We start from the raw sequence: 12,894 nt of genomic DNA on the forward strand, positions 1-12,894 counted from the left end.
AAACAGTTTTCCATCACGTTTGAATGTTTTATGAACAAGTTACTCAGCAAAGCCGACGCTCCGTCTCAGTTTGATGACGTTTATAATATCTGTTTACTGAGGAACTGCCACTGGTTTCGTAGAAGCAATTTGTTTAAATAAAAGACGCACATTTCTTCCCGTCAAACAGGTACGACAGCACTCTTTGTCTTTTGTATACTTTATTTAGACTGATTGTACGTAAAATTCATGTAACAGTTTGTAAAATCGATGTTGAAATAGAGTCGTGGTGACCCCATGACAGCTTAGCTTGCTAACTAGCTTGTTAGCTAACTAGCGGTACGAAGCTAAAGCTGCTTATTACACGCAGGGTATTGAAGGTTTGTCGGGGAGCTAGTCGCGTAAAGATGCACATGTTATAGCTGTGAGGTACTGAACTGATGAGCAACTGTGACATGCTGTAACGTGAAGCTGAAGTGGTGAGCACGAAGCAAACGTCTGGTGAACTGTACAGATCGTCAGTCTGTTCAGTGAGTCCAGTGATCGTTGTCAAACTGAGGAGGAAACTGGTCTATTGAGCCTCTTTTTTTCTGAATGTCATGACAGTAACTTTCTAACCTCGTCACAACTGGTTTCAGCGTCACTGTCTAACTAGATTAAAAACCATTTACAAACTGCCTATTAACATGTACAACTGCTGACAGACTTGATGGATTATTGTAGGACCCAAGGCTGGATTACCTACCTTGTTTTATATGGGTTATGACTGATGTATAGAGAATTACTAACGCATTAAAGCCATTAATTTCAGTTTATAAACTCTTAATGAATGGCGCCTTATCAGAAAGCGGTAACATGGTTTCTCCTAATCAACAAACCATACCCTATCTGTCCTGTGTTATCTTCTGAGGGGACCAGTATCTGGCAGGAATATTAAGTTTGATACATGATGACCCAGTAACGCTGAGATGTATGTTGCTAGAAAATTCAGAACGGTTGAAATCAAGTGCAGGTTTGTATCGATAGTATTTAATCTGCTATATCCAATGATCTACTGTATGAAATTCTGTTCACTCACCTAAAAATAGTTACCAGCAAAGATGCAACATTCTTGTGCCTCCCTGAATGTGTTTACATTCTTGGGAACAAGAAAGTAGACAGTCTGGCTAAACAAGCAATCAGAAGACCAAAGTCAGTATTAAACTTTCAAAAGCTGAGGGAAAAATCATATTGTGGAAAAAAAAAAAACGGTACTGTGATTATGCAACAGAAAGAGGCAATCCAAAGTAGAGTTGGTCAAGAAAGAAACAGTAAAGAAAGTGATTACAATGAAATTAGAACAGTAATCTGAACATTACTCCTTGCATTATTGGAAAATATGTGGCAGTTTATTGGGATCATTGTCAACGAGATAAAACACAGCAAGCCCTTATAACATGCAGAAAATATGAGATACAAACCCAGGAAATTATTACAGAATTACTGAGATGAGCACTGACTGGTGTAAAAAGTATGGGAGAGAGTGAGAGTGTGGAGGTAGTCGAGAGGGCAGTAGATTTTTTAGGACAACTGGACAACTGTAGCAACTGGACAATGAGAAGGCCTGAATCCAGAAGGACAGTGGTGCCACATGAAGGAACGACTACCTTAACAACCTCAAAATGAAGAGGAAGATGAGCTGTTAATGATCAGGTGCAGAAGTTAGGCAGCTCTTAATTTTATCATCAGGCGGTGCTGATTTATAGTGGCACAGTGATGAAAAATGATGACAATTTTATGTGTATGTGGTAATATACTGTACATGCTCACTAATCTCTTACTTGGTAATTCTAGGTCTTGTTCCACTTCCACTTATTTGTCATATCTGCATTGCTTCTTTAGGCTGGGATCTTGGATGGAGTGAGTGTTGAGCCCCAGTGAGATGACTGACCAGGGCAACAACAACCAGAACATCTCCTGCAACCCCTTTGCTGCCCTCTTCAGCTCACTGGCTGATGCCAAACAGTTTGCATCAGGCCAGAAACCACAACAGCTGTCTGCTGAACCACCATGTAAGAAGGGTTATCTGGTCCACTGCAGTCCTCAAATATCAGAATGCATAAATACATGCACAACATCATGTCAGTGTTAGAGAAGCATCAGCTTCTTTTATTTGTAACTTCTGGTTTAAATTTAATCACATGGTTTCATACTTAACCCCTGTATCTGGTATTACAGTGGAGGACTCAGGAGAGAGCCAGTCAGACTCAGAAAACTCTGTGTCAGACAGCGTCGATGATAATGACGACTCTGTGGCAGAGATCAGCCGCTCTTTCCGGTCCCGCCAGGAGCTGTGTGAACAGCTCAATGTCAATCACATGATCCAGCGAATATTTCTCATCACTCTGGACAACAGTAAGTAAAAGGGGAAAAATGATCAAGTAATAAATCATGAGCGATAATGTGGAGTACACACTACCTTTTATTTTGAAATTAGATTTGTTTTGACTCTGAACACTCATGTTGTAGCTTTTTGAACTGAATCAGATTGTCAACATACTACCCACATTCAGCCTGCATAAGATTGGTCACAGGTAAATTGCTTGGGAGTAACAACTGCTTACACACAACCCATTTCCACAACTGTAGTTGGACGGGGCTTTCATGTTTTGACACCAATGAAAAGTATCACTAGAGTGTTAATACAATTTAATTTAATTCCACAGTAATGGCTGAAGACATTATTTGCAATAGTAAGCACGAGTACTTTTTACAATATCTACAGTTCTGCAATAGCTGTAGATTGTATAATAAACCTGTAGCGAGGCCCGTGTAAAAGTCTGTGAGAGAAGGTTGTGTCACATAATCCATGGTGACCTGCAAAAACCTTTTATATTTTTTTATTTGAGGTTCTTGCTTTGATCTGAAAGGGAATTTAGTCAGACAAACAGGTGCATGATGATGCACTGTAACTGTATTGGTAGTTGTAAATAGTAGCACAGTATGTTGTTTTCAGTGGTGTTGGTGGATGGTGCTGGCCGTCTTGAAAGTCAAATTTGAAGTTTCCAGTAAGTAACAAATGACTCACCATGCTTCAAGACAATACAAAGACCTCGCACACTGTGAAGTCTCGCTGTGTAGTCTTACTGTGAGCTGGCTGCATCCCTCCAACACTGTGGCTGCTTAAAGATGAGTCGTGATGTTCAGGAAATGCAGGCTAAATTCCCCCCTGTTTTCACAGAGAGCCCTTTTAATGAATTCTTCTGCCACCTCAGTCTGAAATAAACCAGAGTAAATACATGCTGTGCATTTAATCCTCCTCTGTCTTATTTATTCTTATGTTGGGCTGTTGATTTATTTCTCAACTACACTCAATCCAGTATTCATGAATGGTTTGGTTTAAGCCTTGTGGGTTGTAACATATAATTTGAGCAGACTTTATTTTATGGACCCCGGTTTTATTTTCACCCGTAGGTGACCCCAGTTTAAGAGGAGGAAATGGAATCCCTCCTCGCTGTGTGTACCTGGAGGAGATGGCTGCAGATCTGGATGGACAGGACTGGCTGGATATGGACAACATAGAACAGGTCAGAAGTCAACAATGTATTTCTGTGTCACCACCCTTTTGTTGCCATGTCTTGTTCCTCTTCTCTCAATAACCATCTAAACATCTGAGACAGTGGGAGAGGTCAGCCTTTTGGCACAAACCATTCACAATCCATCAGATGCATGAAACTGACACATTTGGAAGTTGTATGCATTATGTGAGAAATGGATACAGAAATTTTAGGAATCACATAACATATGAAGGTTTTACTATATTAGGTGTGTAATCAGTTGTGGAAAGTGTTTTGCACAGTGTGATTTGTGTTTGAGATGTTTCCCTCTGTACTCCAGGCTCTGTTTAACCGTCTGCTGCTACTAGAGCCAGGGAACCACCTCATCTACATGACATCATGCAGCGCTGTAAACCTGTCTGCAGACCGTGATGCTGGAGAGAAATGTGCCATCCCTTACCTTTTTGCTTGTTACCAGAGAGCCAAAGAAGAGGTGCGAGACTTGCCTACATTACTGTAATTGCAGTACTTAAATGCAACTATTTTTGGAGATTTCTAGTTGTTAATAGACTATTCTTGGTAATTGGAACGTAAAAATAACCCACTCTCTTTCATAATTCAGTGACTTTGTTGATTACTCGTGCACCAGGTGACGAAGGTACCAGAGAAGTTACTGCCCTTTGCTGTTCGCTGTAAGAATCTGACGGTATCAAACACACGGACAGTTCTGCTCACCCCAGAGATCTATATCAGCCAGAATGTCTATGAACAGCTTCTGGACCTGCTGCTGGAAGGTTTCAGTGGAGCACGTAGGTTCAGTATAGGCTTGACGTTTTCCTTTCCTGTGTTCCCTTTTTTCTCTTCCTTTCACTTCTACTTTTGTCTTTGCATGTTCTCAGTAAAGTATTCCCTCTAGTTCCCTCTACTTACAAAGTCGCTGTGTTTCAGAGCCAGAGGAGGTGGTTGAGTTTGTGGAGGAGGTCGTTGCTGGCCTGCTCTCTGACCAGGAGGTGCGTACCTTCGAGGAGGTGATAGTACCAGTGTTTGATATCTTCCAGGGACGCATCAAAGACTTGGACCTCTGCCAGCCTCTCCTCTACTCCTACTTAGATGTTCTCCTCTATTTCAGCCACCATAAAGATATTGCCAAGGTCAGGAGACACACAGAGACAGTATATCTGCAAATGTTATTATAATATACCCTCTGACACCAACAGATAATTTCCCCGCTCACTACTAATCAAATAATATACAACAATAGACAGTGATCCCAAAACATTTCAATGTTACATACCTTCCATGTTTGTTATTTCAGGGCCCGATCTTTTCAAATCCTTCCAACAGTTCTTCTTATTTTTTTCGGTTTTCCCAGGTATTGGTGGAACACATTCAGCCCAAAGACCCAGCTAATGGTTTGCAGTACCAGAAGAGCCTATTGGGGGCAGTGTTGAGCATCTCCTGCTTGTTAAAAACCCCAGGTGTAGTGGAGGGACATGGCTACTTCCTGAACCCCTCCCGCTCCAGCGCCCAAGAGACAAAGGTCCAGGAGGCCAACATCCACCAGGTAAACAGATTAGTTTTAGTTGGTTGTATTATAATCTTAGACTGTTTTACATGGTTTTCAAGCTACAAATGCATCAGGGCTGATGACCGTTACTCCCCTTGTGTTACAGTTCATGGGACAGTTTCACGACAAGTTGCACCAGATCTTGAAAAACTTGCTTCAGCGATCTGGTGAGACACGGCACCTGCTGCTCTCGTGGCTGGGCAGCTGTCTGCAGGCTAACGCTGGCCGAGCCAAGATATGGGCCAATCAGATGCCAGAGATCTTCTTCCAGATGTATGCTTCAGATGCATTCTTTTTAAACTTGGGTGCAGCTCTGCTGAAGCTGTGCCAGCCCTTCTGCAGGCCTCGTTCACCCAAACTGCTCACCTTCAACCCCACCTACTGCGCCCTCAAAGAGCTGAGTGAAGAGGAGAGGCGCAATCGCAACGTGCATGCAAGAGGTTAATACTGTATATGAGAAAACGAGTGTCGATAACACTTCCCTTTTATCAGTTTAAATACATCAGTTTTAATACAGCAGCTCTGGTATTTGTTTTGTTTATAGCAGCACTTTACACCACCTTTTTAACAGCATAAGGATTTTCCAAGTTTGACTAAAGATCTTCTTTCACTAATTCCAGGTCTCGACAAGGAAACCTGTCTGATCCCTATGCCCCCTCAGCAGCCGGTGGAGTCTGCACAGTCCTACAGCCTTCTGACTGAAAACCTCATCCTCACACAACTCACCCTGCATCTCGGCTTCCACAGGTACATGCCTTCAAACAAGCACCTTCCACTATGCAGTTAAAAAGCATACGCAGACTTAGCTGCACTAAAGACCTCACAGTGCCGCGGATCTCTCAGCAACATAGCATACTGTGTTTTCTCTCATGTTTACACCATATGTCAGCATTAACCTATGTTATCTTGTTCTGTTTGTGTCCATACACCTGTGTGCAGACTCCATGAGCAGATGGTGAAGATGAACCAGTCTCTCCATCGGCTCCAGGTGACGTGGCAGGAGGCCCAGCGAACCGGGAACCCGATGTCAGAGCAGCTCCTGGAGCAGTTTGAGCGTCTGATGATTGTTTATTTGTCAACCAAAGCTGCCACAATGCAGCCTGCCATGCTGCAATGCTGCCTTAACCTCCAAGCTTCCACCGCTGCTCTGCTGGTTCAACTTGGTGTTGGAAACCAGGGGCCTGAACATGTAGCACTCAGTTTTCCCCTGCCTTCCCTGCAAAATAGTATGCTGTGCTTTGTACCAGGTAGGTCTGACCTTTCACTACATTACAAATACAGTGGAACAGAAACACCCAACTTTAGCTCTGATTGTCAGACTGACCCACAGGGGTGAGGAGAGTCTCTAATTTCTCTTAATTTTCTCCATCTTGAATTGGGGCAGGTTTATTAATTTTTTTGTCATTATTACCTCCTAAATTGATATGGTTTGAGTTTATAATGTAAAGGTCACAGGCTTCGGGCTCAGGTCAAGTGAAAAATTTCAGTTTGAATAATTTTGGACCTGATATTTATGTCTCTAATGTTGGGTTATACACAGCCTCTACTACAACATGTTTTTAAAATTACAGTTGTTATGCATGCCAGGTAGCAGTGGTTAGTCACTCATAGTACATTCATTCACTAATGCGGAACATTCCTTCACATGATAGTCATGGCTAAAGTGCGCCTTTCTATGTTTGTTAGAGTTTTTTGCAGAAAACTTGGGGGATTTTTTCATCTTTCTGCGGCGATTCGCAGACGATGTTTTGGAGACTTCAGCAGAAAGTCTGGAGCAGATTCTTCACTTCATCACTGTCTTCATGGGTAACGTAGAAAGGTATGTTTCTCAATAATGTAATAAAATCATGTCTGTGATTGAAGTCAGTGGCCTGGCAAGGCTGAGAGAAAGAATTATGAGGGCTCATATGGTCCATTTGATATAATAAAATTTTCACATATTGCTCCAATCCCTCCTGTCCTGTATCTCCATCAGGATGAAGAACCCACACTTGAGAGCAAAACTTGCAGAGGTCTTAGAGGCGGTGATGCCACACATGGAGCCAGTGGCTTCTGGTGCTGCTCAGCCAATCGTGTTCCAGCGAGAGAGAGTCTTCTGCTCCTACAGACATGCACCTCAGCTGGCCGAGGCTCTCATCACTGTGTTTGTAGACATTGAATTCACAGGTGAAACAGTTGTGTTCCTTATAAATGTGTTTTGACTCACTAGTGTTCGCTGTAGATGGAGACAGCACTGAACTCACGTCTTTTTAATGGAACTGCAGAATTTTAATGAAGCCATGTTTAAATAAAAAGAAGCTGATTTAAAAAACATCTTTGATTAAAATGTCACGTACGAATAAGAAATAAAAGAAGAGTCTTGGTATAATTTTCCAGTCTGGTGAAACTGTAAAGAGGTTGCACTTTGTGTGCACACCTGTGTGTGTTCTGCAGAGCAAGATAAGGAGAGAAGCTGGATGAAGTGAAAACAAATAGAAGGCATCACTGAAGCATGTTTGAATTTATTTAGTTTTACTCTCTTTTCTTTCAGGTGATCCTCATCAGTTTGAACAGAAATTCAACTACAGAAGACCCATGTACCCCATCCTCAAGTACATGTGGGGCAAAGATAACTATAGAGAGAGCATCAAGGTAATGAGAAATAAATGTTTTTGACAGTCTATCTTCAGATGTTAAGATGGTGGTATGATGTTTTTTTGTCTTTCAAAAAGAAGCCCTCAGGTTTAATTTTTCTCTGTGAATTCTCTCTGAGTTTAATGTGTTTTTCATGTGGTGGCTGTGAATCTAAAAATCAAAACTTTAATCCTGTCTGTATCATGTTGCTTGCTGTCCCAATAAGACACTTAAAACTCTTTTAAAAGAATATTCTCTCAATTCACTCACCACTGAAGGTTTAATCATAGATTCCATACATGCACTGTTGAAATTCTGTGTCACAGTGTTAGTATTAGACTAGTACGATGGCAGTATAGGCAAAAATATAAATGTGGTGTTAATAATTTGTGGTGGGTGCACATACAAATCTTTTTGGGTTATGATGTGTATTATGGAGTTTATGATGGGGCAACTTCTTCAATACTTTATATAGATTAACATCTCTCGTTTCAGCATTTGGCCGACTATGCATCAGAGAACCTGGAGGCCATGAACCCCCCTCTGTTCCTCAGGTTCCTCAACTTACTGATGAATGATGCCATCTTCCTACTAGATGAGGCTATTCAGGTGAGTTCACAACGTTCAACACATGCAAAACATATTTACCAATTTTTTAAAAAAGTTATCTTTTCCATCACATTAGTACATGTAACGTGAAGTATTAGGTCTTCACATCTTTTTTGTTTTAATGTTTATTCAGTTTGTTGTGATGCTGCTTATGATTTAATTGATGGTAAATACAGGTTTTGCATGAGCAGAAATCCCAAAATACTGCACACAGACAAAAAAAAAGTGTTGCCCAGATTTTGTAATTTTGTAGCACTTTTGTGATATAAAGCTGTAATCCAAAAATTTACATTTATGAAAATTATTATTGAAATCCTTAGAAATAGCTTATTTATTATCTTAGGTGACTTTGACTCAAAGTTTGCAGTTTCTGACACTTTTTTCATGAGCTTAATAAACAAAATTCATACATCATCTTTTCTCATAGTACCTGAGTAAAATCAAGGTTCTGCAGCTGGAGCGGGATAGAGGGGAGTGGGAGGGCCTGGCCCCTGATGCCCGAAGAGAGAAAGAGTCGAGCCTGCAGATGTTTGGACAGCTGGGACGCTTCCACAACATCATGTCTAACGAAACCATCGGCACACTGGCCTTTCTCACCTCAGGTCAGGCAGAAAAGACTGTTACATGTGACCCTGCACATTGAGGAATCATTGTCTTTATCCATCCCATGTTTTTTATTTGACCATTTCCCTCTCCAGATATCAAGGGGATCTTTGTGCACCCCTTCCTGGCTGAGAGGATCATCTCCATGCTGAACTACTTCTTGCAGCACCTGGTGGGTCCTAAGATGGGTGCCCTTAAGGTCAAGGACTTCAGTGAGTTCGACTTCAAGCCACAGCAGCTTGTTTCTGACATCTGCACCATCTACCTGAACTTAGGGTATGTTGTCACACACACACTTACAAAGTGAATACATGGGAGAACTGAAAACAACAGAAAAGAAATAATAAAAAAAAAAAAAACATTTAGCAGTCTTTGTTTATTTCTTCTTCTTTGTATAATCTGATGTTTTTTACTGGTGCCATATTCTCTGGGGAAGAAATAAAGTGGCACTTTGCTGACTATATGCTACAGTACAATTACTATTGTGGTTCCTGATTTTAAAAAAAGGTTTGTTTTTGTCTTTGGCAGGGACGAGGAGAATTTCTGTGCTACAGTCCCAAAGGATGGACGATCATACTCTCCTACCCTCTTCTCCCAGACTGTTAGGGTACTAAAGAAGATCAACAAGCCTGGTGACATGATTGTAGCTTTTGGAGTTCTTGCTGATAAAATAAAGGTATTACTTGACTTTGAAAACATTAACATCCTTTTTGCAGAGATAAAACTCGAGCATGTGTGTTCAGTTTTTACGAATGTTTGTCTTATGAGTCTGTACTGATGACTGATGATTACTGATATAGTAGAAAAGTCTTTAGTTTTGTACAAACTATATGAAACGTGTTGATAAAAAATGGAAAAAAATCAATTTGTTGCAATTGTATCTCTGTTATTTAGTCCCATGCAGACAGACAGCAGCAGGAAGAGGAGACATATGCAGATGCTCCAGATGAGTTCTTGGATCCCATCATGTCCACTCTGATGCTGGATCCTGTTCTTCTCCCTTCTTCCAATGTAACAGTAGACCGCTCAACTATAGCAAGGCATCTCCTCAGGTGAGTTACTTCCTGCAGTCTATTATAATTGAACTAATTGCTAATCAGAATCAAACTTGGGAGCATAATGTATACATGAAGACTTGGTCTCTTGTTCGGGGCTCAAATGAGTAACCATGTGTTGATTATGTCCTCCTTGCAGTGACCAGACAGACCCTTTCAACCGCAGTCCTCTAACCATGGACCAGATCAGGCCAAACGAGGAACTTAAACAGCAGATCTTACAGTGGCTGGATAAGCATAAGCAGGAGAGGCTGCAGTTGGGACCCAGTGGCTAGCTATGATCCCTCAACAAACAATGGCTGCATCCTTGTTTTCTCTCCTGGCCCACATCTCATGTGCTCCTCTGCTTCTTGGCTAATCCATGGTGTGCTTGCCTCTGTGGATTTCTTCTGACTGCTCTGGTCCCTCTAACTTTGCATCAGCCTTTCCATGCAGCCTTCATCCTCAGTGGATTCCAGACAAACTGTAGCCCACCGGCTGGTGACAACTTCAAAATCCATGCACAGTAGCTGTTCGACTCCCATGATGCCCTATGGTAAACATTAGTAGGGTGATACAACCTCTGGTTTCTCTCCCCCTGAATACTGTGTATTGATTAGTTATTATTACAGTCAGAACTGTGGCCAGAAGTATCAGTTTCAACAGGACTTGTTGAATGTACTGTATGAACTCCTGACCGACCAGCTGGCCAAAACCAGATTTTATACTGCAAGGTAAGTATTTTTGGGAACCCATGAGGCAGAACATGGATGGAGTCATTTATTATTTAACTTTGATTTCATCTTCATGAAGAATACATCATACACTGCCTTTCAAAGGTCTTGAACACCCTATATTTTAGCACTTTTGGTTAAATCTCAAGCAGCATTGTAAATAAAAATTAGCAATTAAAATTAAGGCAGAAGTAAAACTGAATTGAAATGCGTGACTTTTATTTTTATTGGAAACAATCTAGACTCATCTGGAGAAATTCAAAACCTGTAGCACAAAACCACACCGTGTATTTGTTTTACAGTTGTGTGTATTTTAACATGTATGGATGACTGTCAGATCTTCAAGTGCACCTGTATTTAATTAAGCACTAATTAACGTCCTCATTAGGATCTGACAGCTTGCTAATTAATAAATAACTTTTTTATTTACTGTACAATAATTAGTCTAATTTGATCTATATTTTAGGATGTAGTACATATACATGCATATGCAAGAAACATAAAATGAATTCTGCCAAAAAATGCCAGAATGCACACTAAAATTGCTCTATTGTTTGGCGTCGCATTGATGGAGACTTGTGTTTGGCAGTGTTACATCCTTGTAAAAACCTTTTTCCTTATAATTTGTAACAAATTGATTTTAAATCTGAAATTGGCTGTAGTTTGACAAAGTCAGAATTTTCTCATAGCAGCTTTGTTTCGTCTGATGCCTTATTATCACTTCAAATTACTGCAAAATGCTAAAAATACAAAACATTAATTTCTTTTGTATAATAGTTGGCTCACTGTGAACATTAGAACCTGGTATATTGATGTGATGATGTGTAAATGATGTGAATGGGGTGAAGTGTTGGGTATGGAAATGTCACTGAATTTCTCCTGAACTATCCACCAAAATCAGACTGAATAAATCTAGGGTAAAAAATAAGCCACACAGCTGCAGAATCATGATTTATTTTATATCCACAACTACAAGATTCAATAAAACTGTCTGCTAGTCGGCTTTCTAAATGTTTGTCGATTTGTCCAGTACATCTTTGACTGAGCTGAATGGGTTCTCAGGTGGATGTTTCAAACTCAAATCTCGTTGCTATTTCCGATTTAAGATAAAAAAAAATCATAATATTTTCTCATTTCATTTGTATTATCTGTTCATGTGATTTAATTTTAATGTTGTAACAGTGGCCATATTTCTTAAAACTGGAGCCAAAAAAGCCAGAAATATAGGGTTCAATCATTTTGACTGGCAGTGCATATAAGAGTCATTGTCATACTTTGAATTACCACTCACCAGATTATAATTGATGTTGAACAGAGTTTTTATTGTGTGAAAGCATAGTGTATTAACATGTGGGCAAACAGTTGATCAATAGAATTGGTGCCTAAAACCAACAGCCTTGCAGTAAATGACAGCAAATGAGGATCTGACTTGTTTCATACTCACAAGAGACATAATTATGAGTTTGCTTTTTAGGACATATGGGGAAATGTTGGTAGAAAATGAAAGAAAGAAAATCAGAAAAAGATAACTTGTTTTTGAGTAGCTTTTTGAATTAAAGGGTTTTAATTCAAAATTGTGTGGTATAAAATTTGAAAATGTGAAAGACATACATGAAGATGTATTTGTTGGCATGCCCTCATCCTGTTCTGTTGAATATCTACCACCTGAAGGATTATATGGGTTAAATTATAATGCAATATTTAGTTTTAATCGGGATTATAAAATGTTTACTTTGGATGTACAGTATGATTAAGAAATAAAACTGTGTGTTATATAAGACATTGTTATGTTCTCTTTCATAAATATGACAGATTACAGTCCATTGCAATATACTTCTAAAATCAGTGTTTCTGTTCAGTCATGAAAGGGACAACGAGCAGAAAAAGAGGAGAATAGATCAATTTAGAAGTAGATTAAATGTAGATTATTTACCAGTAACGTATATTTGCTAATGTCACATCAAGTCAAGTTTATTATTGTCCCAAGTATGCAGTTTTTGCTGCAGCAAGCATAAAAACATACAGTATGCATTAAAAACACACAGCAAAACATTAAAACATACAAAATACCACAAAAACATACAACAGTTTAAGATAAATTAGTATCCAACGTAACTCCTTGGTTATAACTTCATAACCAAGGAGGTTTAGGCAACAGGCCTGAAGTAATTAAGGGCTTTGGGTTGGTTACCTTTGGCAACGGGCATCACAATGGGCCG

The 12,894-nt window shown here is 40.0% G+C and overlaps 1 protein-coding gene across 2 annotated transcripts; it reads left to right on the forward strand.

Annotated features, from left to right (window-relative positions):
- The first annotated feature begins 84 nt into the window (after nucleotides 1–84).
- On the forward strand, nucleotides 85–12,453 carry ube4a (ubiquitination factor E4A). 2 transcript variants are annotated; one of them, XM_022753807.1, is made up of 20 exons: nucleotides 85–169; nucleotides 1,861–2,030; nucleotides 2,197–2,373; nucleotides 3,433–3,545; nucleotides 3,856–4,008; nucleotides 4,165–4,324; nucleotides 4,464–4,666; nucleotides 4,888–5,079; nucleotides 5,189–5,522; nucleotides 5,703–5,829; nucleotides 6,022–6,329; nucleotides 6,769–6,901; nucleotides 7,058–7,248; nucleotides 7,613–7,713; nucleotides 8,191–8,304; nucleotides 8,732–8,906; nucleotides 9,003–9,183; nucleotides 9,436–9,583; nucleotides 9,802–9,959; nucleotides 10,102–12,453. In XM_022753807.1, the coding sequence occupies exons 2-20, from the start codon at nucleotides 1,901–1,903 to the stop codon at nucleotides 10,235–10,237; spliced, it is 3,234 nt and encodes a 1,077-aa protein (XP_022609528.1). In that variant the 5' UTR covers nucleotides 85–169; nucleotides 1,861–1,900; the 3' UTR covers nucleotides 10,238–12,453. The 2 variants fall into 2 exon arrangements, with proteins under 2 accessions (XP_022609528.1, XP_022609529.1); XM_022753808.1 differs by lacking the exon at nucleotides 85–169 and adding an exon at nucleotides 428–509.
- The last annotated feature ends 441 nt before the right edge of the window (nucleotides 12,454–12,894 follow it).

This window comes from Seriola dumerili, unplaced genomic scaffold (assembly GCF_002260705.1).
Source record: "Seriola dumerili isolate Sdu_G_001 unplaced genomic scaffold, Sdu_1.0 BDQW01000199.1, whole genome shotgun sequence".
Taxonomy (NCBI): domain Eukaryota; kingdom Metazoa; phylum Chordata; class Actinopteri; order Carangiformes; family Carangidae; genus Seriola; species Seriola dumerili.

Bases quoted from the DNA above. Each gene is read 5' to 3' on its own strand.
- ube4a (XM_022753807.1), top strand. From the start codon at position 1,901: ATGACTGACCAGGGCAACAACAACCAGAACATCTCCTGCAACCCCTTT. The intron at 5,523-5,702 runs GTTAATACTGTA...CACTAATTCCAG, and splicing joins TCGCAACGTGCATGCAAGAG to GTCTCGACAAGGAAACCTGT. The intron at 8,305-8,731 runs GTGAGTTCACAA...CTTTTCTCATAG, and splicing joins TACTAGATGAGGCTATTCAG to TACCTGAGTAAAATCAAGGT.